At 42.8% G+C, this 26,549-nt stretch overlaps 1 protein-coding gene across 2 annotated transcripts; it reads left to right on the top strand.

The window, feature by feature from the left end:
* The first annotated feature begins 13,235 nt into the window (after positions 1–13,235).
* Positions 13,236–23,443, top strand: LOC115197524 (BTB/POZ domain-containing protein kctd15). 2 transcript variants are annotated; one of them, XM_029759151.1, is made up of 5 exons: positions 13,236–13,859; positions 15,374–15,549; positions 16,393–16,537; positions 20,059–20,361; positions 22,443–23,443. In XM_029759151.1, the coding sequence occupies exons 1-5, from the start codon at positions 13,833–13,835 to the stop codon at positions 22,605–22,607; spliced, it is 816 nt and encodes a 271-aa protein (XP_029615011.1). In that variant the 5' UTR covers positions 13,236–13,832; the 3' UTR covers positions 22,608–23,443. The 2 variants fall into 2 exon arrangements, with proteins under 2 accessions (XP_029615011.1, XP_029615012.1); XM_029759152.1 differs by lacking the exon at positions 13,236–13,859 and adding an exon at positions 13,929–14,035.
* The last annotated feature ends 3,106 nt before the right edge of the window (positions 23,444–26,549 follow it).

Below are 26,549 nucleotides of genomic sequence, written 5' to 3'. Positions count from 1 at the left end.
ATTTCTATGCTTAACGTGCTTAAGTTTTGTATTTGCGTCTTACTTTCGTTTTTTTATACATCAGCTACAAACAGCTGAAAATATGATATTTTTGGTTATGGAAAATATATTTCATAGCAGTTTAGATGGTACAATGATTCTCTTCACTATACTAGCTGATTTTGTCACATATAAACTGAAATTAGGCGAATTATTTGAATTTTAGAAACCAGAAAATGAAAATGATTCTGCATAGTGCAACTTTAACGTTGGAATATGGTTTGACTTCCAGTATTTAAGTAATAGACCACCACAGTTGACGTGGCATAATACCCTAGCGGTCAAACAGCGAAATGGTTTCAATCTTTTTACATTTTTCCGATAGGGGATTTTAGAAACACTTAAAATAAGGGCTTTGTTTCATGAATGGCTTACCTTGGCGTGATGTTTTGATAACCATGTAAATCTCTTTCGGACAAGGTGACTTTTTGTATAAATATACAATGCCTTCTCCCTTTAAATTATTCTGCATTTTGCTGTTACAGCCTGAATTCAAAATTGATAAAATATTTTAAAAAATCTTACCAAAGTGAAAACATGTTTTTAGACATTTTTGCAAATGTATTAAATTAAATACTGAAATATCTAATATACAAAAGTATTCACACCCCTGTGTTAATACAAGTTAGAATCACCTTTGGCAGCGATTACAGATGTGAGTCTTTCCAGTTAAGTCTCTTAAGAGCTTTGCACACCTGGATTGTACAATATTTGCACATTATTCTTTTAAAACTGATTCAAACTCTGGCAAGTTGTTTGTTGATCATTGCTAGGCAGCCATTTTCAAGTTTTTCCATAGATTGTCAAGCCGATTTACAGTGCCAGTCAAATGTTAGGACACACCTACTCATTCCAGGGTTTTTCTTTATTTTTACTATTTTCAACATTGTAGAATAATAGTGAAGACATCGAAACTATGAAATGACACATATGGAATTATGTAGTAACATAAAAAGTGTTAAACAAATTAAAATATATTTTAGATTCTTAAAAGTAGTCAGCCTTTGCCTTGACAGCTTTGCACACTCTTGGTATTCTCTCAACCAGCTTCATGAGGTGGAATGCATTTCAATTAACAGGTGTGCCTTGTTAACAGTTAATTTGTGGAAGTTTCTTAATGCTTTTGAGCCAATCAGTTATGTTGTGACAAGGTAGGGGTGGTATACAGAAGATAGCCCTATTAGGTAAAAGACCAAGTCCATATTATGTCAAGAACAGCTCAAATAAGCAAAGAGAAATGACAGTCCATCATTACTTTAAGATGTGGTCAGTCAATATGGAAAATTTCAAGTGCAGTCGCAAAAACAATCAAGCGCTATGATGAAACTAGCTCTCATGAGGACCGCCACAGGAAAGGAAGACCCAGAGTAACCTCTGCTGCAGAGGATAAGTTCATTAGAGTTAACAGCCTCAGAAATTGCAGCCCAAATAAATGCTTCACAGAGTTTAAGTAACAGACACATCTCAACATCAACTGTTCAGAGGGGACGGCGTGAATCAGGCCTTCATGGTCGAATTGCTGCAAAGAGACCACTACTAAAGGACACCAATAAGAATAATACTTGCTTTGTCCAAGAAACACGAGCAATGGACATTAGACCGGTGGAAATCTGTCCTTTGGTCTGATGAGTCCAAATGTGAGATTTTTGGTTCCAACCGCCGTGTCTTTTTGAGACGCAGAGTAGGTGAACGGATGCTCTCCGCATGTGTGGTTCCCACCGTGAAGCATGGGGGAGGACGTGTGATGGTGATTTGCTGGTGACACTGTCAGTGATTTATTTAGAATTCAAGGCACACTTAACCAGCATGGCTACCACAGCATTCTGCAGTGATACGCCATCCCATCTGGGTGGGATTATATCCTGCCTGTTTGCCCCCTGTCTGGGGGTATCGTCGGATGGGGCCACAGTGTCTCCCGACCCCTCCTGTCTCAGCCTCCAGTGTTTATGCTGCAGTAGTTTACGTGTCGGGGGGCTAGTGTCAGTCTGTTATATCTGGAGTATTTCTCCTGTCTTATCCAGTGTCCTGTGTGAATTGAAGAATTCTCTCTCTAATTCTCTTTCTCTCTTTCTTTTTCTTTTTCTCTCTTTCTTTCTTTCTCTCTCTCGGAGGACCTGAGCCCTAGGACCATGCCTCAGGACAACCTGGCCTGATGACTCCTTGCTGTCCCCAGTCCACCTGGCCGTGCTGCTGCTTGTGCTCCTGTCTTATCTGTTGTCCTGTGTGAATTTAAGTATGTCCTCTCTAATTCTTTATTTCTTTCTGTCTTTCTTTCTGTCTTTCTCTTGGAGGACCTGAGCCCTAGGACCATGGCTCTGGCCTGATGACTCCTTGCTGTCCCCAGTCCACCTGGCCGTGCTGCTGCTCCAGTTTCAACTGTTCTGCCTGCGGCAATGGAACCCTGACCTATTCACCGGACGTGCTACCTGTCCCAGACCTGCTGTTTTCAACTCCCTAGAGACAGCAGGAGCAGTAGAGATGGTATGAAAAGCCAACTGACATTTACTCCTGAAGTGCTGATCTGTTGCACCCTCAACAACCACTGTGATTATTATTATTTGACCCTGCTGGTCATCTATGAACATTTGAACATCTTGGCCATGTTCTGTTATAATCTCCATCCGGCACAGCCAGAAGAGGACTGGCCACCCCTCATAGCCTGGTTCCTCTCAAGGTTTCTTCCTAGGTTCTGGCTTTTCTAGGGAGTTTTTCCTAGCCACCGTGCTTCTACACCTGCATTGCTTGCTGTTTGGGGTTTTAGGCTGGGTTTCTGTACAGCACTTTGTGACATCAGCTGATGTAAGAAGGGCTTTATAAATACATTTGATTGATTGATTGGTTTGCGTTTTTTTCAACAGGACAATGACCCAACACACCTCCAGGCTGTGTAAAGGGCTGTTAGACCACATTTTCATTTACATTTACGTCATTTAGCAGACGCTCTTATCCAGAGCACCACTTACAAATTGGTGCATTCACCTTATGATATCCAGTGGAACAACCACTTTACAATAGTACATCTATATCTTTTTTGGGGGGGGAGGGTAGGGGGGGAGGGTTACAAGGATTACTTAATCCTATCGAAGGTATTTCTTAAAGAGGTGGGGTTTCAGGTGTCTCCGGAAGGTGGTGATTGACTCCGCTGTCCTGGCGTCGTGAGGGAGCTTGTTCCACCATTGGGGTGCCAGAGCAACGAACAGTTTTGACTGGGCTGAGCGGGAACTGTGCTTCCGCAGAGGTAGGGAGGTGAGCAGGCCAGAGGTGGATGAACGCAGTGCCCTTGTTTGGGTGTAGGGACTGATCAGAGCCTGAAGGTACGGAGGTGCCGTTCCCCTCACAGCTCCGTAGGCACGCACCATGGTCTTGTAGCAGATGCGAGCTTCAACTGGAAGCCAGTGGAGTGTGCGGAGGACCGGGGTGACGTGAGAGAACTTGGGAAGGTTGAACACCAGACGGGCTGTGGCGTTCTGGATGAGTTGTAGGGGTTTAATGGCACAGGCAGGGAGCCCCGCCAACAGCGAGTTGCAGTAATCCAGACGGGAGATGACAAGTGCCTGGATTAGGACCTGCGCCGCTTCCTGTGTGAGGCAGGGTCGTACTCTGCGAATGTTGTAGAGCATGAACCTACAGGATCGAGTCACCGCCTTGATGTTAGCGGAGAACGACAGGGTGTTGTCCAGGGTCACGCCAAGGCTCTTAGCACTCTGGGAGGAGGACACAATGGAGTTGTCAACCGTGATGGCGAGATCATGGAACGGGCAGTCCTTCCCCGGGAGGAAGAGCAGCTCCGTCTTGTCGAGGTTCAGCTTGAGGTGGTGATCCGTCATCCACACTGATATGTCTGCCAGACATGCAGAGATGCGATTCGCCACCTGGTTATCAGAAGGGGGAAAGGAGAAGATTAATTGTGTGTCGTCTGCGTAGCAATGATAGGAGAGACCATGTGAGGATATGACAGAGCCAAGTGACTTGGTGTATAGCGAGAATAGGAGAGGGCCCAGAACTGAGCCCTGGGAGACACTAGTGGTGAGAGCACGTGGTGCGGAGACGGATTCTCGCCACGCCACCTGGTAGGAGCGACCTGTCAGGTAGGACGCAATCAAAGAGTGAGCCGCGCCGGAGATGCCCAACTCGGAGAGGGTGGAGAGGAGGATCTGATGGTTCACAGTATCAAAGGCAGCAGATAGGTCTAGAAGGATGAGAGCAGAGGAGAGAGAGTTAGCTTTAGCAGTGCGGAGAGCCTCCGTGACACAGAGAAGAGCAGTCTCAGTTGAATGACCAGCCTTGAAACCTGACTGATTTGGATCAAGAAGGTAATTCTGAGAGAGATAGCAAGAGAGCTGGCCAAGGACGGCACGCTCAAGAGTTTTGGAGAGAAAAGAAAGAAGGGATACTGGTCTGTAGTTGTTGACATCGGAGGGATCGAGTGTAGGCTTTTTGAGAAGGGGTGCAACTCTCGCTCTCTTGAAGACGGAAGGGACGTAGCCAGCAGTCAAGGATGAGTTGATGAGCGAGGTGAGGTAAGGGAGAAGGTCTCCGGAAATGGTCTGGAGAAGAGAGGAGGGGATAGGGTCAAGCGGGCAGGTTGTTGGGCGGCCGGCCGTCACAAGTCGCAAGATTTCATCTGGAGAGAGAGGGGAGAAAGAGGTCAAAGCATAGGGTAGGGCAATGTGAGCAGGACCAGCGGTGTCGTTTGACTTAACAAACGAGGATCGGATGTCGTCAACCTTCTTTTCAAAATGGTTGACAAAGTCATCCGCAGAGAGGGAGGAGTGGGGGGGAGGGGCAGGATTCAGGAGGGAGGAGAAGTGATGGAGAGTGATGGAGTGTTGCATCAGATGACCTTGCCTCTCCAATCACCTGACCTAATTGAGATGGTTTGGGATGAGTTGGACCGCAGAGTGAAGGAAAAGCATCCAACAAGTGCTCAGCATATGTGGGAACTCCTTCAAGACTGTTGGAAAAAAGGGGGGTTGCAACTCAATATTAGGAAGGTGTCCTTAATGTTTTGTACACTCAGTGTACATGTCCATGTTCCCAGTCACCTTGCCGTGGTTAAATGCGGTGATTCACACTTTCAGTTATGCTCGAATGCTGCTGTCTATCCATGTTTTTTTTTCTAGCATTATTACTTAGACAAATAACTTTGGGAAATTAGATCGGCGGTCACTCACCTGACTTGGATCTTTTGTTTGAACTTACCGAGGAAACCACATTAATCCAGGGTGCTCTACCAAAACATTGGTGCCAGAGAAGAGGGAGGAGGAGAAGTAGGGTTCTTGTCTTCAGAGGATATTACTCACTAACGTTCAGTCCCTAGACAATAAAGTAGACAAGCTCAGGATGAGGATCTCCTTCCAGAGAGACATAAGGAACTGTAACATACTCTCTTTTACGGAATCATGGCTCTCTAGGGATATAATGTCCCCGTCCATACAGCCAGCATGGTTCTTCGTTCATCGTGCGGACAGGAAGAAGGAACTCTCTGGGAAACACAGAGTTGGAGGGGTATATCTCATGATTAACTACTCATGGTGTGATTGTGGTAACGTAAAGGACCTCAAGTTCTTTCATTCTCCCGATCTGGAATACCTCATCAAATGTCGAGGGGAAGAGATGTCCTCTAACCCCAGCTTCCTTATTCCTAGCCCCAGGCAGCCCCCATCCTTACAGTGGCTGCCCCACCCAGTCACTCCAACCTCCGGAGACCCAGCTGAGAGCTCCAGGTCACTGGTCACCAAACGCCACAGGAAGCTGCTGCTAAAGAATGGATCTCTAACCCCTAGTCGCACCCCCACTGGTGAGGAGTACCATCGGTTACAGGGTATGGCCCAAACCCAGTTGTCCTGACGCCACCTGCTGAGGGAAGTCTGCTCCAAATACCAGCCTGGTGTCACAGAACACCCTGTGTCCTGCCTTCAGGTGTTCCGCGTCTTCATGGAGGACAGGCATTGTAACTATAGTGGTTAATTTCATTTACAGTACATGTCACTACAGTAGGTGATTTACACGTATAATTGTATTTCATTGCACCGCCCACAACGATGCCCACTTCGCCAACCAGCTCTGCCGACTGGACGCCTATGACCATGCGGGCGTGGCAGAGTGCCTCTGCTCCTACACCAAGGTCCTCTTTGTATGGGAGCCATTAGAGGGGCTGGTTTCGGCCTTCTGCGATAAGTTTGAGCGCTCCAACTGGTACTACCACTCAGCATTCGGCCGGCCCATCATCTCCCAGTACCGGGCCAAGGCCTCGCTCTCCGCCCTGAGGACCGGCGATGGGGTCACCTTCAGGGAGTTTGTCCAGTACATGTTGGACGCGAGGCAGCATGGACATCCACAGGTAGCCGGTCGGCCAGCTCTGCAGCCCTTGCCTGCTGCACTATGACTTCATCGGGAAGTTTGAGAACATGACGGAGGAGGCCAACTTCCTGCTACAGAGCATCGGGTGCCTGCCAACGTCAAGGCAGAAAGGACTTCTTCCACCATTGCTCAGATATACTTTGAACAGCACAGAGAGACAGAGGGTCTATGACCTTTACTACATGGATTATCTGATGTTTAAGTACCCCAAGCCCTTTCTGTACTGAGGTACTGGCTGGAGTGCAAGGTTGAGATGATTCATTTGAGATTTATTAATATGAACACTACGGAAGAGATTGTTATCTTGTGGGCCTTGAATAAGCACTACAGTTAGGGAAAAAAGTATTTGATCCCCTGCTGATTTTGTACATTTGCCCACTGACAAAAAAATGATCAGTCTATAATATTAATGGTAGGTTTATTTGAACAGTGAGAGAAAGAATAACAACAAAAAATGTATAAAAACGCATGTCAAAAATTTTATAAAATGATTTGCATTTTAATGAGGGAAAAAAGTATTTGACCCCTCTGCAAAACATGACTTAGTACTTGGTGGCAAAACCCTTGTTGGCAATCACAGAGGTCAGACGTTTCTCATAGTTGGCCACCAGGTTTGCACACCTCTCAGGAGGGATTTTGTCCCACTCCTCTTTGCAGATCTTCTCCAAGTCATTAAGGTTTCGAGGCTGACGTTTGGCAACTCGAACCTTCAGCTCCCTCCACAGATTTTCTATGGGATTAAGGTCTGGAGACTGGCTAGGCCACTCCAGGACCTTAATGTGCTTCTTCTTGAGCCACTCCTTTGTTGTCTTGGCCGTGTGTTTTGGGTCATTGTCATGCTGGAATACCCATCCACGACCCATTTTCAATGCCCTGGCTGAGGAAAGGAGTTTCTCACCCAAGATTTGACGGTACATGGCCCCGTCCATTGTCCCTTTGATGCGGTAAAGTTGTCCTGTCCCCTTAGCAGAAAAACACCCCCAAAGCATAATGTTTCCACCTCCATGTTTGACGGTGGGGATGGTGTTCTTGGGGTCATAGGCAGCATTCCTCCTCCTCCAAACACGGCGAGTTGAGTTGATGCCAAAGAGCTCCATTTTGGTCTCATCTGACCACAACACTTTCACCCAGTTGTCCTCTGAATCATTTCGATGTTCATTGGCAAACTTCAGATGGGCATGTATATGTGCTTTCTTGAGCAGGGGGACCTTGCGGGCGCTGCAGGATTTCAGTCCTTCACGGCGTAGTGTGTTACCAATTGTTTTCTTGGTGACTATGGTCCCAGCTGCCTTGAGATCATTGACAAGATCCTCCCGTGTAGTTCTGGGCTGATTCCTCACCGTTCTCATGATCATTGCAACTCCACGAGGTGAGATCTTGCATGGAGCTCCAGGCCGAGGGAGATTGACAGTTCTTTTGTGTTTCTTCCATTTGCGAATAATCGCACCAACTGTTGTCACCTTCTCACCAAGCTGCTTGGCGATGGTCTTGTAGCCCATTCCAGCCTTGTATAGGTCTACAATGTTGTCCCTGACATCCTTGGAGAGCTCTTTGGTCTTGGCCATGGTGGAGAGTTTGGAATCTGATTGATTGATTGCTTCTGTGGACAGGTGTCTTTTATACAGGTAACAAGCTGAGATTAAGAGCACTCCCTATAAAGACACCTGGGAGCCAGAAATCTTTCTGATTGAGAGGGGGTCAAATACTTATTTCCCTCATTAAAATGCAAATCAGTTTATAACATTTTTGACATGCGTTTTTCTGGATTTTTTTGTTGTTATTCTGTCTCTCACTGTTCAAATAAACCTACCATTAAAATTATATACTGATCATTTCTTTGTCAGTGGGCAAATGTACAAAATCAGCAGGGGATCAAATACTTTTTTCCCTCACTGTACAGACACTGATGTATTTCTTATTTACATCTGGTTACAATTATGATTTGAATTGATTACTTTGAGCATAGGTTGTACAGATTTGTTTTCTCTTTATCCCCTTTTTTCTCCTCAATTTCGTGATATCTAACTGGTAGTTAGTCTTGTCCCATCGCTGCAACTTCCCTACGGACTCGGGAGAGGCGAAGGTAGAGAGCCATGCATCCTCCAAAACACGACCCTGCCAAGCCGCAGTGCTTCTTGACACACTGCTCGCTTAACCCAGAAGCCAGCCACACCAATGTGTCGGAGGAAACACCGTCTAGCTGGCAACCGAAGTCAGCTTGCAGGCACCCAGCCTGCCACAAGGAGTTGCTAGAGTGCGATGGTACAAGGAAATCCCGGCCCGGCCAAACCCTCCCCTAACTCGGACGACCCTGGGACAATTGTGCGCCGCCTCATGGGTCCACTGTCACGGCCGACTGTGACACAGCCTAGGATCGAACCCGTTTCTGTAGTAACGCCTCAAGCACTGCAATGCAGTGCCTTAGACCACTGCGCCACTCGTGAGGCCCCGGGGTTATACAGCTTTTAGTCATAATGCTTTTTATAGTGTTAAAACTGATGTACTTTTTGTCAAATGCACTTTTATTGACTGGCAAACAGCCTACATACAACATCCTCTCAACAATCAACAAGATATCTCTCTCTACTTGTTTTGTATTTTGCATGCAATAGACTTGTTACAATATATTTCTAAAATACAGAAACACAGGAAATAAGGGACAAGGAAAATATATAGAGTTGAGTGGCATTACTGTATAATATCTTGGTTCATCACATATGGCCTTCCAGATGTATCTGAGGGTTCATGATCTTTGAATCGGTTGGTAATGTACATTGAAACATGTTTGAGGTTTTCTGGGTAATTGTATGGGCCTCGTTACAGTACAGATGATCACACTAAGTGTAAAGAGTTAATGTACAATTGTTCTACATGTTTGTGCAGAAGTGTTGTATGACAAATTATTTAAATCCCCTAGCCTTACACTGCCAATATACATGTACATTTTTGTTTGGGTTTTCAAGCACAGTTACCATGATTAACAAGCCATTTCAACAAAACATTTATTTGTTGTTTTTCCACATCTGATTTAAGGAAGTGACAGAAATATGACCATTTTAATTAATTTCAAAATGTTCAGTGTACAATAGAGCCGTGTCTCACTCCCCTAGCCCTGGGGGGCTGCAGGCCCCCTCCCCCCAGTGACTGGAGGGGGGGCACTCTGCTGCCTTGTATTGGCGCATAGGAAATGAGACAAGATATATTTCATTTGAGCCATCAGCTCTTAGGACATAAAGACAACTGATCTGTTTCTTCTCTTTCCACATCCTTCTCACATCAGACATTCAGCATAAAATTCATAAATTAAGAAAATTAACTGCCAGTGCCTGGGGTGACTTTGCCAGCTATTTAAATCTGTAAATTCACAACATCTTTCTCATACGTCATCTAATTGAACTAACTGCAGGGTTTCTTTTAAGTAGAAAAAAAAGAGAATAGTATGTCCCAAATGACACCCTGTTCCCTATATAGTGCACTACATTTGATCAAAGCCCTATGGGATCTGGTCAAAAGTAGTGCACTATATAGAGAATAGGGTGCCATTTGGAACAGAGACAGAATCAAGTCCTTCTGTTGGTTTGCACTAATGCAGAGTAAGACACATGCACAGCATCACCCTGGGGCAAAAACAAATGGAAGAACAGGATTTAACACTGGAGTCTTGGTGTCGAACAGACGTTGTGTGTATGGATTGCTCTATTTCCTAGTTTGATTAAACCGATGAAGAGAATGCATGACTTTCATGTAAAAATAAATTGGAAATTAATAAAGCAATGAGTTTTATGTCCATCCCATCCTTCTCACCCATAGCTTCATAAGAGAGGAAATGCATTGGGCAATGCTTGAAATGGTTCAGTTAGGCTAGCCTATGTATATTTTTCAGGTTCATTTTTATGCCAGACATTATTTTGTTGTGTGCTCTCAAAATGTTTTGTCATGCATCCTTAGAATATTAATACAATTGAGAAAAACTAGCTGACAATAAATCTAAACATATGGGCAATTTATATCTGTGCTGTATACAGTACCAGTCAAATGTGTGGACACACCTACTCATTCAAGAGTTTTTCTTTATTTTGACTATTTTCTACATTGTAGAATAATAGTGAAGACATCAACGCTATGAAATAACACATATGGAACCATGTAGTAACCAAAACACTTGTTAAACACATTAAAATATATTTGAGATTTGAGATTCTTCAAAGTAGCCACCCTTTGCCATGATGACAGCTTTGCACACTCTTGGCATTCTCTCAACCAGCTTCATGAGGAATGCTTTTCCAACAGTCTTGAAGGAGTTCACACATATGCTGAGCACTTGTTGGCTGATTTTCCTTCACTCTGCGGTCCAACTCATCCCAAACCATCTCAATTGGGTAGAGGTCGGGTGATTGTGGAGACCAGGGCATCTGATGCAGCACTCCATCTCCTTCTTGATCAAATAGCCCCTAACACAACCTGAAAGTGTGTTTGGTCATTGTCCTGTTGAAAAACAAATTATAGCCCCACTAAGCGCAAACCAGATGGAATGGCGTATCGCTGCAGAATGCTGTGGTAGCCATGCTGGTTAAGTGTGCCTTGAATTCTAAACAAATCACTGACAGTGTCACCAGCAAAGCACCATCACACGTCCTCCTCCATGCTTCACGGTGGGAACCGCACATGCGGAGATCCTCTGTTTACCTGCTCTGCGTCTCACAAAGACACAGTGGTTGGAAACAAAAATCTCACATTTGGACTCATCAGACCAAAGGACAGATTTCCACCGGTCTAATGTCCATTGCTCATGTTTCTTGGCCCAAGCAAGTCTCTTCTTATTATTGGTGTCCTTTAGTAGTGGTTACCATAAAGGGCTGATTGACGCAGCCTCCTCTAAACAGTTGATGTTGAGATGTGTCTGTTACTTGAACTCTGTGAAGCATTTATTTGGGCTGCAATTTCTGAGGCTGGTAACTCTAATGAACTTATTCTCTGCAGCAGAGGTAACTCTGGGTCTTCATTTCCTATGGCAGTCCTCATGAGAGCCAGTTTCATCATAGCGCTTGATGGTTTTTGTGACTGCACAAGAAACTTTCAAAGTTCTTGAAATTTTCCAGATTGAGGGACCTTCATGTCTTAAAGTAATGGACTGTTGTTTATCTTTGCTTATTTGAGCTGTTCTTGCCATAATACGGTCTTAATATAATACGGTCTTGCCATAATACGGTTTAGTCTTTAACCAAATAGGGCTATCTTCTGTATACCACCCCTACAATGTCACAACAGAACTGATTGGCTCAAACGCATTAAGAAGGAAAGAAATTCCACAAATTAACTTTTAACAAGGCACCCCTGTTAATTGAAATGCATTCCACCTTATGAAGCTGGTTGAGAAATTGCCAAGTGTGCAAAGCTGTCATCAATGCAAAGGGTGACTAACCTTTTTGGTTACTACATGATTCCATATGTGTTTTTTCATAGTTCTGATGTCTTCACTTTTATTCTACAATGTTGAAAATAGTAGAAAAACCCTGGAATGAGTAGGTGTGTCCAAACTTTTTACTGGTACTGTATATCAATTTCCCATACGTTTTAGATATTTTTTCTCAATTGTATTAATATTCTAAGCATGCGAAAAGGGACATCACAGCTTTTCAAATCAAATCAAAGTTTATTGGTTGTGTACACAGTTTAGCAGATGTTATAGTGGGTGCAGCGAAATGCTTATGTTATTAGCTCATAGCAATGCAGTGAAATGTCAAACAAGTACACAAATAATCAAACATTTGGAATTTCTCTGTGCAATGCTGTGTGCAATGGAACCCAAAGTGGTGACCATATGGATAGATCATGCTTTGACCAATTTTGATGGATTGCAACAGATTTAAAATTGGCCTATATTTTGTTACCAATAGCGTACCAAACTGAGCTTGTGTTTGAGGAGTAAAACGGATCTGCCTGCAAGCGCTGGGGGCAAACATCTCCATCTAACAGCGCACAATAATTGAAATGGTGCATTTGACCGGAGGCACCTGAAAGGGGGCCTTTTGCAATGGCATAATGCATGAAGATAGATGTAATTTGGCTTCAATGCCAGGGGGATGTTTGATGTTAGAATATTAGCTATTGGGGACAGGGGCGTCACACACTCAAAAAATCGAATGGGGCCTAAAGTATGTAAGAATGGCTGGGTGGTGGTCCCGTCCAGAAGTTGGACAAATGTTCATTTTTCAAACACCTGAAACAGCTTTTCCTGCAATCTAGAGCCGTAATGAGTGTGGTTAATTCTAAGTAAAAAACATACAATTTTTCTGCATATCTAAGCATACCTATTGAACTGTGTATCCTCCTCACTGGTGGTTCTTTTTAAAAAGAAAATAAATATGCTTCTCTGCTCAAATCTGAGTAAAGGATTGAAAGAAATGAGTCTTATTCAGTACATTTAGTTATTGCTTGCTTTTCTAAAGTCTACCATGTCAGCAGGCATGCCAGCTAAAATAGTTAGACAAGCTAGCTACTCTAATTTGATTGAGAGCCTGAAATGGCTTCTTGGTAAATAGTAATTAAGTTGGGAACCTATGTGGGCTAAAGCCAACTTCTTAAAATTGATAGGTGACTAGTAGTATTACAGAGAAACAAACACATCTTATATATTTATATATATGTGTGTGTATATATATGTGTGTGTGTATATATATATGTGTATATGTATATATGTTTTCATGTGTGTGTGTGTATGTATATATATAGATATATATATATTATTATTATATTATTTTTTAAACAGGACAAATCTGAGGGGGCACGTGCCCCATTGCCCCCTATGGGCATGACACCTCTGATTGGGGCCAGAGAAGAGAATACTACAGGACAGAGAAGATCTGCGCACGCTTTGTGCGTCAGTTCTGAGCAGAACCTATCATTTTATAGTTTGATTGATATTGACCGTAGTCTACTTTAGTAGACATTGTATCAACAAGTTAAACGTATGTTTTTTTTATACACACTGCCAGTTATTAACACTGGTACATCGGTTGAGTGAATTATGACACTAATCTGATACGGAGCAAGATTGAACCGAACACCGTTACCCGTGCAGCAGACCAGACCGCTCTCCGTTGGAAATAAACCGCGATATTTTTGGTAAAATCAAATTTACTTGTGAAATAAGAAACGGGGGATCTAATTTTCATCTTGAAACGAGTTGAGGCGAGAGATAAAAAGCTGCTCTATTGTAACCTAATCCTTGCCCTTCGGGCGTTTGAATAGCCTAGGGCAAGAATTCTACTAGCCCTCCTTTTATTTAGAGACGGACTAGCTTTCTTCTCATAAAACTCGACGGATTCATCATATCAGAAAAAGCAAGGCTCGGACAAAGACGGATTTAAAGCAAACGACGACCCAACTGACATAAACAGAGATAAAATCGGAAGGGAGAAGAGATTCCTATGTCTTCTGTATCCGTGTCCTCCCAGGTAAGGACGCAATATGTTTCATTTGTAGTTTTATTTGGTGGAGAACATGTAGTCTGTCTGACACTACAGTAGAATCTTAAAGACACAGCTACTCTATAAAATCATTGCGTTGGTGTATATTTTCCGTGATTAAACCACAACGTTTTCAAACGTTTGGACTCCACACACCAAGAAAAGTGAGCCGGCGGTAGCTCTATTTGGATACCAGTGGATTGTGACATATTTGTTATATTTTACCGAAACGCAGGAGAACGCAAACTTCAGTGACTGATAGAATCCCCAATTACATCCTAAATTGTTATTCACCGTTTATTGCCGTGCTGTCAGAACTGAGAGCGTTTGGGGGAATAGCCTAGAGTATATCAAGCCCAAGCTTGCTTTTAGAACGTTATTATAGGCTATTCGTTACTCTTTCTATTCAATACATGTGTTCTTGATTGAATTCATGTGTGAAATAATATGTACAGTAAGGAATATTACATCTCAGAATATGGGGAAAATATGGGTGAAATGTATGTAGTTTCCTTTTGGTTTTATAACATGAAATGTTTTTCTTTTTAAATCGATTTCTTAAAATACTGGTTTCTGGCTAAGCAGAGGAGATAACACCCTGGAAATGAGGACTCTGTGTGTTCTGTTCAGCAGCCCCAGGCATCTTTCCCCTGGCAAAACACTGAATGAAGTTCACCTCCTGTTCACCTTTATGGTTCAAACAACCTCTTTACAATGGAGAGACTTGGTGGGGGGTTGGTTGTTTCAATTTGTCCAGAAGCTGCACTTTACCCAGTGCCCTGGGGTCATGAATGCCCTCTGTTCCTTCAATGTGGGAAACTTCAACTACTGTCTGCAGTCCATGAATATTGTATTCATGTTAATTGGGGAACGTTCAGGCTTATTGTATCTCTGAAACAGTTTGATTGGCTGCTAGCCCTACTATAGTCTAAACTACTGTACAGTCTTGCACCTCATTTGCTACTACTTCATGTCATTACTTCATCAGTAGCCTAACTTTAAAGGTCCAATGCAGCCGTTTTTATCTCAATATCAAAGCATTTCTAGGTAACAATTAAGTACCTTACTGCGATTGTTTTAAATTAAAATGGTAAAGATAGAAACAAAAATAGCTTCTTAGCAAAGAGCAATTTCTCAAGCAAGAATTTTACTAGGACTGTCTGGGAGAGGTCTAAGTGGGGAGGGGAAAACTGAAAACTGGTGATGTCACCAGGCAGGCCAAAACTCCATCCCACCAAAACAGGCTGGAATTTTAGGCGGTCTTTTCAAGCAGCTCTTACACTAAAAGGGCATTAGCATAATTTTCACAATTTAACAGTATTATTTCAACCTCATAAGGTGGAAATATATATATATATAAAACACAGGCAAATCACATTTTTGACTGCACTGGGCCTTTAATGAAAAGTAGATGTTTCACTATTTTTCACTTTACTACTCTCAGGGCAGATACAGTACACACTTCTAATACAAAGACTATCTGTTTCCATGTGTTGCTGTAGGAGGGAAGGAGCATGTCCAGGATGTCTATGAGTCGTTCTCCAGTTTCTCCAATGAATGCCCAGGGCATCCCATCACCGGCCCAGCTGACTAAAGCCAATGCCCCGGTCCACATCGACGTGGGAGGACACATGTACACCAGCAGCCTGGGGACTCTCACTAAATACCCAGAGTCTAGGTAAGGCAATTAAACTGCCTTCATTTTGCTGGACCCCAGGAAGAGTAGCTGCTGCTTTGGCAGCTAATCGGGATCCATAATAAATACAAATACAAATACGGGATGCATCTGGCACCGTGGCATATGGCACCATATTTTTTCTTGAGAAATAACATATTATTGAGCGATACAACAAGTTAATGGACAGCTTCATACTGACACTGCATTATGACTGATACATTACTAAAAGACTTATAGAAATCCACACAACATCATGTTGAAACAATACCTTTGGTAACCATGATAATTTTTGAGAGATCTAGCAAAAAAGAGAGAGAAAAGGCTGGAGAGAAAAGAAAGGGTAGATTTTAATTGCTTTTTGGAGGACAAAGAAAGAGTAGAGAAGGCAGAGAGAGACAAGGCTGAGCAGCCTGGAGCTGTGAGGTGACACTCCTGCTGGAAGAGTAGAGGACCACCTCAGGCAGAGAGGAGAGAAGGCTGAGCAGCCTGGAGCTGTGAGGTGACACTCCTGCTGGAAGAGTAGAGGACCACCTCAGGCAGAGAGGAGAGAAGTAGAAAGATGAGTAACTGGGCTTATAGAAAGCAGTTGGCATCGATTTCTGGAGAGAGAGGACAAATATAAATAACACATTATGAGTATGTGATTCAGAAGTTGTAGTAAACCCTTAGTATTTTCTATACTAGAATAAACAACATGCAGTTCTAGCCCACTTCCTGCCTACAATGTAAGTGATGATCAAACACTAGAAACAAGTTTTACGGTTTCCTAAACATACTTCAAGTACTACTTGATTCAAAGTATGAATTTAGAGCTCTCAACCATTGTCTTTTTCTGTTCTCCAGAATCAGTCGTCTGTTTAATGGAACAGAGCCCATTGTACTGGACAGCTTGAAGCAGCACTACTTCATCGACAGGGATGGAGACATATTCAGATACATTCTCAGCTTCCTCAGGACCTGCAAACTACTTCTCCCAGAGGACTTCAAGGTACAGTACACACTACAGGACAGCTCTCTTACAGCTCACATCTCAAAGAGTAACATAATACATGACATTATGTACTGTATGTCTAACAAAGGTGGTTTGGTTGAACTATGCTTGCGTAATAAGGTAACTTGCCCTAGCCATGAAGACTTGTTATTTCTTTGAGCTAATGCCTAGGCTGTTGTTCAGCGGGCTAACACAGTCTCTGAACCAGAGGCACCTCATTTCCACACATGCAAACAATTACAAACATAGTATCTCTCATAGAGATTTCAGGATGGTTAGGCAAATGCAAAATGACCGTAAAGTCATACAATTATCCTGCTCTGCCCAGAAACACATCTTTATCTTCATTCTATCATTGTGTACCTCTATAAGCGCTATGTGTGTGTAAACTCTGTAGCTTTCTGACACTTTAATCAGGTCTCCATTTCGCCCTGGGCTCCTACAGGGGTCGATTCTGCATGGCTGGAAGCAGGGACACTGTGTTTTTTGCTAAAGTGGTGTGTGTGTGTGTGTGTGTGTGTGTGTGTGTGTGTGTGTGTGTGTGTGTGTGTGTGTGTGTGTGTGTGTGTGTGCGCACCTGTATGTGTGTGTGTGCACGTGTATGTGTGCGTGTATGCCAGAGTGCTTACATATGTGTGTGTGGTTGTGTATCTGGCATCTCACTCATCTCTCTCTCTCTGTAGTTAGTGTAGCTGTGTTATTCTGTGCTTTGCCCAGGATGACTAAAGTGCCCTGCAGATAGAGCCTTCTTTTATAAAACACATCTATCCCTCGCTTCAAGCCTATGAAGGGAGGGGAGCTAAGGAGGCAGGCTTTGATACAGAGAGGAGCCTGAGGGGGTAGCAGCTCTGTGTATGCCTGATGTCAGAAGCAGTTTGGAGAAAATGCAGAGGGAAAAATAAGCAGCTCTCTCTTTATCTCTCACGCAGTAATTATGAACAGAAGTGTCTGCTGTGTGTGTGTGTGTGTGTGTGTGTGTGTGTGTGTGTGTGTGTGTGTGTGTGTGTGTGTGTGTGTGTGTGTGTGTGTGTGTGTGTGTGTGTGTGTCAAATCAAATGTGATGAGTCAAAAGAGATTAGTGCAAAAAGGGTCAATGCAGATAGTCTGGGTAGCTATTGGTTAGCTATTGGTTAGCTATTGGTTAACTGTTTAACTAACTATTTAGCAGTCTTGTGTCTTGGGGTAGAAGATGTTCAGGTTCCTGTTGGTTCCAGACTTGGTGCATCGGTACCGCTTGCTGTGTGAGTGTACGTGTGTGTGCGTGTGTGTGTGTGTGTGCTGCAATAGTATCATAATATTGAGCATGCAAGGGGAAAAGACAGGGGAGGTGAGATGTACAGATATGTTTTCTGTGTGGAGATAAACATTTGGTATAAATGAATCCATCACATACATTCAACAGAAGGAAATACTTATGTACTTCAAATCAAATGTTATTTGTCACATACACATGGTTAGCAGATGTTAATGCGAGTGTAGTGAAATGCTTGTGCTTCTAGTTCCGACCATGCAGTAATATCTAACAAGTAATCTAACCTAACAATTTCACAACAACTACCTTATACACCCAAGTGTAAAGGAATGAATAAGAATATGTACATAAAAATATATGAATGAGTGATGGCCGAACGGCATAGGCAAGATGCAGTAGATGGTATAGAGTACAGTATATACATATGAGATGAGTAATGTAGGGTATGTAAACATTATATAAAGTGGCATTGTTTAAAGTGGCTAGTGATACATTTATTACATCAATTTTTCCATTATGAAAGTGGGTGGAGTTGAGTCAGTATGTTGGCAGCAGCCACTCAATGTTAGTGACGGCTGTTTAACAGTCTGATGGCCTTGAGATAGAAGCTGTTTTTCAGTCTCTCGTCCCTGCTTTGATGCACCTGTACTGACCTCGCCTTCTGGATGATAGCAGGGTGAACAGGCAGTGGCTCGGGTGATTGTTGTCCTTGATGATCTTTTTGGCCTTCCTGTGACATCGGGTGGTGTAGGTGTCCTGGAGGGCAGGTAGTTTGCCCCCAGTGATGCGTTGTGCAGACCTCACTACCCTCTGGAGAGCCTTAAGGTTATGGGTGGAGCAGTTGCCGTACCAGGCGGTGATACAGCCCGACAGGATGCTCTCGATTGTGCATCTGTAAAAGTTTGTGTGTTTTTGGTGACAAGCCGAATTTCTTCAGCCTCCTGAGGTTGAAGAGGCGCTGCTGCACCTTCTTCATCACACTGTCTGTGTGGGTGGACCATTTCAGTTTGTCTGTGATGTGTATGCCGAGGAACTTAAAACTTTCCACCCTCTCCACTACTGTCCCGTCGATGTGGATAGGGGGGTGCTCCCTCTGCTGTTTCCTGAAGTCCACGATCATCTCCTTTGTTTTGTTGACATTGAGTGTGAGGTTATTTTCCTGACACCACACTCCGAGGGCCCTCACCTCCTCCCTGTAGGCCGTCTCTTCGTTGTTGGTAATCAAGCCTACCACTGTAGTGTCGTCTGCAAACATGATATTGAGTTGGAGGCGTGCATGGCCACGCAGTCGTGGGTGAACAGGGAGTACAGGAGAGGGCTGAGAATGCACCCTTGTGGGGCCCCAGTGTTGAGGATCAGCTGGGTGGATATGTTGTTACCTACCCTCACCACCTGGGGGCGGCCCATCAGGAAGTCCAGGACCCAGTTGCACAGGGCGGGGTCGAGACCCAGGGTCTCGAGCTTAATGACGAGTTTGGAGGGTACTATGGTGTTAAATGCTGAGCTGTAGTCGATGAACAGCATTCTTACATAGGTATTCCTCTTGTCCAGATGGGTTAGGGCAGTGTGATTGCGATTGCGTCATCTGTGGACTAATTGTGGCGGTAAGCAAATTGGAGTGGGTCTAGGGTGTCAGGTAGGGTGGAGGTGATATGATCCTTGACTAGTCTCTCAAAGCACTTCATGATGACGGAAGTGAGTGCTACAGGGTGATAGTCATTTAGCTCAGTTACCTTAGCTTTCTTGGGAACAGGAACAATGGTGGCCCTCTTGAAGCATGTGGGGACAGCAGACTGGGATAAGGATTGATTGAATATGTCCGTAAACACACCAGCCAGCTGGTCTCCGCATGCTCTGAGGACGCCGTCTATGTGAGTTGTAATTGTGTTATGCCGTCCTTAGGTTCTCTTCAAGTAAAGTCTTACTGATATGTTTAATACTTTGAATGCACTAATATATGACAATAGTGCCCAACACCTCTGGGTATCCTGAAATTCAAACCCTGTGTGTGTATTATAGTTAAATTAGCTTTGATTTCAGGCAGTCTATTAGTTAAATCCTTTGTTGTTATCAAGTTAAACACGTTTATCTATCCGGACAATGACAACGCAGTTGGCTAACAAATAACCACATCAGGCTGTACCCATGTCAGTTTGTTTATGAACATTAGTGTGTGTGTTTGTCGGTGCGTATGTGTGCACGCGTGTGTTGTGTGTACAGTATGTATCCTTGCTTCAACAGTATGTGTTTGTTTCTACTATGGCAGGACTTCCCCCAGCTATACGAGGAGGCTCGTTACTATCAGCTGACACCCATGGTCCGCGAGCTGGAGCGCTGGCTGACGGAGCGGGAGGGCCAGAAGAGCCGGCCCTGCGAGTGCCTGGTGGTCCGAGTGACCCCTGACCTGGGTGAGAGAATTGCCCTCAGCGGGGAGAAGGTGCTCATTGAGGAGATCTTCCCCGAGACCGGAGACGTCATGTGTAACTCGGTGAACGCCGGCTGGAACCAGGACCCCACACATGTTATCCGGTTTCCGCTCAACGGCTACTGCAGGCTCAACTCAGTTCAGGTATGGACGGTAATGTAGTTCCATAGGTCAGCGCTGTTATGATGTGGTTCCTTCCAGGTCAACTCTGTTATGTGGTTCCTTCCAAGCTTTACTTTGAGTGCTGTCGGCTCAACTAAGTTCAGGTGCTGTGTAGTTCTAGGTCAAATCCACCATACGTATAAGGAAGAGGGTATAACAATAGCGTACTCCACACTATAACTATTGTCGTGTCTTTGGGATACCATTAAACTGAAGACATGTTTATCAATTAACTCCCTGTAATTATTATCACGCGATTAAACTGATTAATCGTTTAATTGTAATTAACTAGGAGATCGGGGCACCAAGGAAAATATTCAGATTACAAAGTTATAATTTTCCTAATATAACTTTCCTAAATTATAACATTATATATTATATTCTATTATAGTATAGGCCGATTATCTTCTGGTTTAAATGGTGTATTTTATCTCGCGTCCAGTCTCATTCCAAACGTCGTAAATTGTTGTATCTGCACGAACCCAGTCTTTACTAAGAGTCATCCATACATCAATTGTCTTAAAATAATTTATTTACTACACTAAGTAATTAACAGAAAACATACAAACAGTAATTATCATCACAAAGAATTGGTAGAGTAATGTGCCCTAGTGGCTAACAGGCATGGCTGGTGTCTTGTAGAACAATGGGTCATAAAATGTTCAGCTGAGGAGGTACACAGAGTTCATTAATATTAACAATTGACATGCTAATCAATTGCACATGAACGCTCACTCATTTGGGAACAATTGCAATCAATATATATTTACGCTCAGTGTGTCGTCGGGATTCTTGTTGAAGAGTCGTTCTGTTGGAGAGTTCTCTCTCTCTCTCTCTCTCTCTCGCTCTCTCTCTCTCTCTCTCTCTCGGTTAGAATGGATCTTTCAAAGCGACATTCATTAATGTCGTTATAGAATGGATGTTTCGTTGGTCTTCGCGTTCAATGATATAATTTCTAGCTGCAGACTATTAATTAATATCAAAGACTTGTTCTTATTCTGTCGATATCAATAGTCTAAAAGTTAACCACGTGGTATGGTTCACTTTCAGTAGATGGATTGGATGGTCAAACCTATTGGCCAACTCGCAATGGAGTGGAGGCCTGGTCTGTTAGAAAGTAAATCAGGGTATAGTTTTATAGTGAACATGTCACATGACGCCTGGTCCTGTCTGTGTCCCTGGGGGCGTGCCGATGACTGAGTTAAGCTTGGTACAGAAATACAATTCTATCACATTAACATCAGTACATAGCATCTCAATGTATTACAAATAACTTTATCCTTATTAATACATTCTATACAACCATGTGGATGCAAGTCTCAAGGCTGAGGCTATTATATAAACCGTTTTATGGTAATATGGCTATATTGTCTCTTCTGAGTATCACAAAATTGTACCAAGCGGACCAGTTCGTAGCTGGATTCTTCACCAATCTTCCATACCTTCTCCAGAACACAAATGTCGCTTGGCTCCCCAATTCTGTGAGTTGGAAGAATTTCCTGTGTCTCTCTATGGGCCATGTGGCAAGAGATTCTCCTCTTAGAGTTTTTACAACCCTTTCACACAGGGCCTGGGTGGGGGAAGGTAGGTTGGGGGATGGTGCAAGGGGGGAGGGGGTCAACTGTCCTCCCTGTACTCAAAGAGGCCAACGTCATGACATAATGCAGCCTGAGATCCTCTGGCAGGGCACTGTTGACCATTCCAAAGTCTAGGTTGAAAATGAAAGGAGACCAGGCATTTGCAATTAGGGCCCCTGAACTTTGGAATGGTCTTCCAGGGGAGATCAGGCTTATAGATTCAGTGCCTGTTTTTAAATCGCTGTTGAAGACACACTTTTATAAAGATACTTTTAATGTATGATTGCAATGATTTTTAATTGTCCTTCCTCCTGTATTTGTTTCTTGGTTTGTACTTTTATTTTATGAAGTGAACCCCTTTGTTACCTGTATTGAAAGTGCTATACAAATAGTTCTGATTAACTCATGTCAAATGTCTAAAGCTCCTGTCTGTCTGTCTGTCTGTCTGTCTGTCTGTCTGTCTGTCCTGTCCTGTGCTCCCTGTAGGTTCTGGAGAGGTTGTTCCAGAAGGGCTTCAGCATGAGGGCGTCGTGTGGTGGCGGAGTTGACTCCTCCCAGTTCAGCGAGTACGTCTTGTGTCGCGAGCTCCACAGGGGTCAGTCCATCGGCACCACCACCACTATCCGGATCAAACAGGAGCCTCTGGACTAGGTCAGGAGGAACAGAGGGGCCCCTGAGATAAGATGTTCCACAACCCCGGTGCTCATCTCCAGGTCCTATCTACACAAAACACTGAAGGACGACTCTTTATGCTTGGGAATATCATGTGCCAATGGCAATGTTTATTGGGCAAGCGAGATGTGAGAAGGTTGTGATTCTATTGAGACTCAAATAGTCTATGGAACTCTTTCTGCTGCCGTTTCCAAGGGAAACGGTCAGTCACCTCTGGGCTATTAACAACTACAAGGAACAAGGAAATAGCTCCAGTAATATGGTGCTCAGGTCCAGCTTAGGTTTCACTGGGGACTCCTGTTCAAGCCTAAGGATGGGTCTACAGGTAGGCCAGATCCTCCAGTTCAGAGACATTGTCTGCGTTTATACCGGCAGCCCAATTCTGATATTTTGCCCAATTATTGAAAAAGTTTCGATCTGATTGGTCAAAAGACCAATAAATGTCAAAAGATCATAATTGAGCTGCCTGTGTAAACACAATGAAAAATGGCCATGTCCTGCTCTGCCACAGGAAGAACATGGCTCTGTGTGTTTGCTGCATTTCTTGACAACTTCCTACACTGGTCAATCTGAATAGGTCATATACTGTATGTGTAGGTATTTGTACAATTAAATGTTAAAAATGGACAATATGGGGTCTTTTTCTTTTTAGGATAAATATATTTGTGAAAAATGTAGATTTTATGTGACAATATAGTGATATAGTGCACATAATTAAGATTTTTTATAACTGCAATTTCAATTAATATTTAGGATATGTGTTTGCTTACGGTAAGTCAACATCTTTTCCATTTGTAAAGTCGTATTGACAAAAAGATAACGGTCTCTGACTGCTGTTTGTTTTGTAGAATACCGTAATCTCTCGTGGACAGACAAATAGCTGGGACATTTTGGTTCCGTGTTGCCGGGATCAATAAAACCACAATAAGCCACTCAACCTGGCACACACCATCAAAGAAATTAGGATATTTGTGCTTTTCAATCACTTTCTTTATTATTGTTTTTTTTGCAAAGGTACAAACAATACTAAAATTGCATCACCTGAAATGCGTCAGGTTTGAATGCACAGACAGTAGGAAATATAAATAGTCACAAAAATGTGTCCTTCAACACATAATACAGTAGCCGGGTGATTAAGACCCAGACTCTAAACTTGAATATACATACACCACAGCTTTATTTCATTTATCAATTAGAACTATGCACTATATAAACAAATGCATGTTACAGTAAAAAATACATTTAAAGCATTAAAAACCTTTAATGGACAGTCATTTCAAAGTCAAACTGAAAAAGGGCTTTTGACCTCCCAAAAAAATAAGGAAGCAGTAGTATCCCATTAGCATTATAAAAAAAGACTTGACCGATCGCCGTGACAGATTGACATTTTGATGTTGATCATCAGCATTAAAAGTCAATCACTCAATAGATATTGTTAAGCGGTGCTGCAACTTCTGCAAATGATGGACTTTTCAGTTGATTAAAAAGTCCCGGATGGAATTTAAGGTCTTGAGAAAACTATATAGGAATGGTGCTCAATATTATGACCGCATTGTTAATTGTCATCTTCATTAACATTGTTGATTAGCCTGAGTGAGTGTATAAGAGAGCCAGCTCCCTGTGTTCTGTGATGAGGTTGAATCTGAATAATGATACTTATATCTTTAAATGGATCCTGGTAATTCATCTAGATTCACGTCTACAATAGGAGAGATTATTTTATGTATGAACCATTGAATAGAATATTAGAATTGGCGCACAATTTCTTTAACACACAAAAAAAAACGAAACAAAAAAAATCTTAAGATGTTTCACTATTCTGCCAATAGTAATAGGAACCCTAAAGTACCATGTATATCAGCCAAACCTGGGTCAAATACTTGAAAGTAATTAAGGTGGGCTTGATTTAGCTTGGCGTTTGCATTTAAAAATGGGACTATTCCATAGGTTCTGTTGTACCAGGCAATCTAAATCGAGCTCATATTTCATATTTGAAAGTATTGGACCCAGGTCTGGAACTAGTATGTATACATGTTGTGTTTTAATACCAGACATCACAGTACTTCCTGGTACATTTATCTGACCACTATCAAAACAATAGGATTCTCTTCAACATTCACCTTATGGTTTGGTAAATTAAAAGGTAGACTCAAAGAAATGATCTTGCCACGAGCAGCAGATATTGAGATGAGCAAGATGCAGTCATACAGTATCTGCGCATGTGCACGGGTTCGCTTCGCGCTGTTCAAAGCATGGTAGCCGAGGGACCAAAACAGTGGAGAAGTTGAGCCTCATGCTTCAACGCTCTTAGTTGTTGAGGAAATTGACCCACTGCGGTTCACTTTCTGCATCATATCGCTGAGGCTACCTTTAGAACATGTTAGAAGTTGTTTTTTCCCCCCAAACTCAGTACTTGCCCAGTACATAAAATGCAAACATTATCTTTCATTTTGAAATGGTTCCTTCCTCCTCAATATGTTGGGGAAAACGTACATAACGCAGATCAGTGTTTGTAGGTTTTGACCTGGGGCCTCATTTATCAAAGGTGTGTGCACAGAAAAATGACTAAACCAGTTTTCCCACAAAGGTTGGTATTTATCCATTTTAAATCTCAGACCATGCGTAGGTACAACTTCTAATGGTCGATCAACTGTATTGCAAGCAAAGATTGTTATTTTGGGGGAAATTGAGGTGTTTGATGCACAGGAATTATAAATAATGGCTACCATTTATTCATTGCTCATTCAATAGCCAACCATGCTCAAAAGCAAATAGGCTGGTAGCCTATGACAGTATGGGTAGGCTACAGTATTGCTGTGCGATAGGAGCACGATATAATAGCCTATTTCATCTCAGAAACACAATCATGTATTGATAAACAAAATATTGAACAACAATTCGTGTGGGCTGTAGGCAACATTTACTTTTAAATTGTTCAATAGACAATCAATCTTGCAGAATGCATGACCAGTGTTTGGTACTCGCTATTGGCAGAATGCATTTTTATTTTTGAGAGTCTCTGCAAAAGATTAAAACATTCTGCCCACACCTCTACAAAAATGTAATCAAATTTGCTATTCAGCTTTCTTTTAGAAAAGGACATGGCCCAGTTCCAACATTTCCAAATCATACAGCTAATGAGGGCGTTTTTGTTAAAAAAATATAATGTAATTTGGTTCTGATTTATCACTGAAAACATGCGTATATGTTGCATGGGACAGTTTGTAGGATTTATCAATCTCCAGGTATGCCAGAATTTAGTAAGAAATGTACACACAGTTGATAAATAAGGCCCCTGGAGAGCACAGATCCTGACCACGGTGACCAAACAATCCTGTTGGTCCAAGTTTATATATGATGTGATGTAACATCCTTAGTGGGGAGTCATAAGGCTTAAATAGCAAGGACCCCGACATAAATATGACTACTGTAGGTTGTTTGAGAACGACGCAACAGATTGGGACAGAGACTCAAGGCATCTCGAGGTACATAGGAGTCATGGTAAAAAAAAAAAAGGCGTTTTGTGCCCACCTGAAAATAAGGGAGTCACACACTGTAGGAGCTCAGATGTAAATATTTAATATCCAACGTTTCGACAGCCAAGCCGTCTTCATCAGGGTATAATCACACACACTGTGAGATGACTCGTTTATATAGTGTCAAAAGACACACAGGTGTCTGTTATCATGGCCAAGTGTGGCCTAATATCATTGGTTAATTCTCAAATATAAAAATGGCATACAAAGAACAGCATACATGTCACCCTCCCTAGGAAAGGGGGTGACCTTGATAATTTATTGTTAAAACGAGAGGCTGCCTGGATCTTTAATTTAAAGACCCTTGCTCCCTTCGGTCTCAACATAGACTTTGATCTGAAGCCATTCTTGTGATAATTGTGACTTTGCCATTGTAATTGTTTGT

Source organism: Salmo trutta, chromosome 7, assembly GCF_901001165.1.
Source record: "Salmo trutta chromosome 7, fSalTru1.1, whole genome shotgun sequence".
Lineage (NCBI taxonomy): Eukaryota > Metazoa > Chordata > Actinopteri > Salmoniformes > Salmonidae > Salmo > Salmo trutta.
This window is presented reverse-complemented; position numbering and strand designations above follow the sequence as displayed.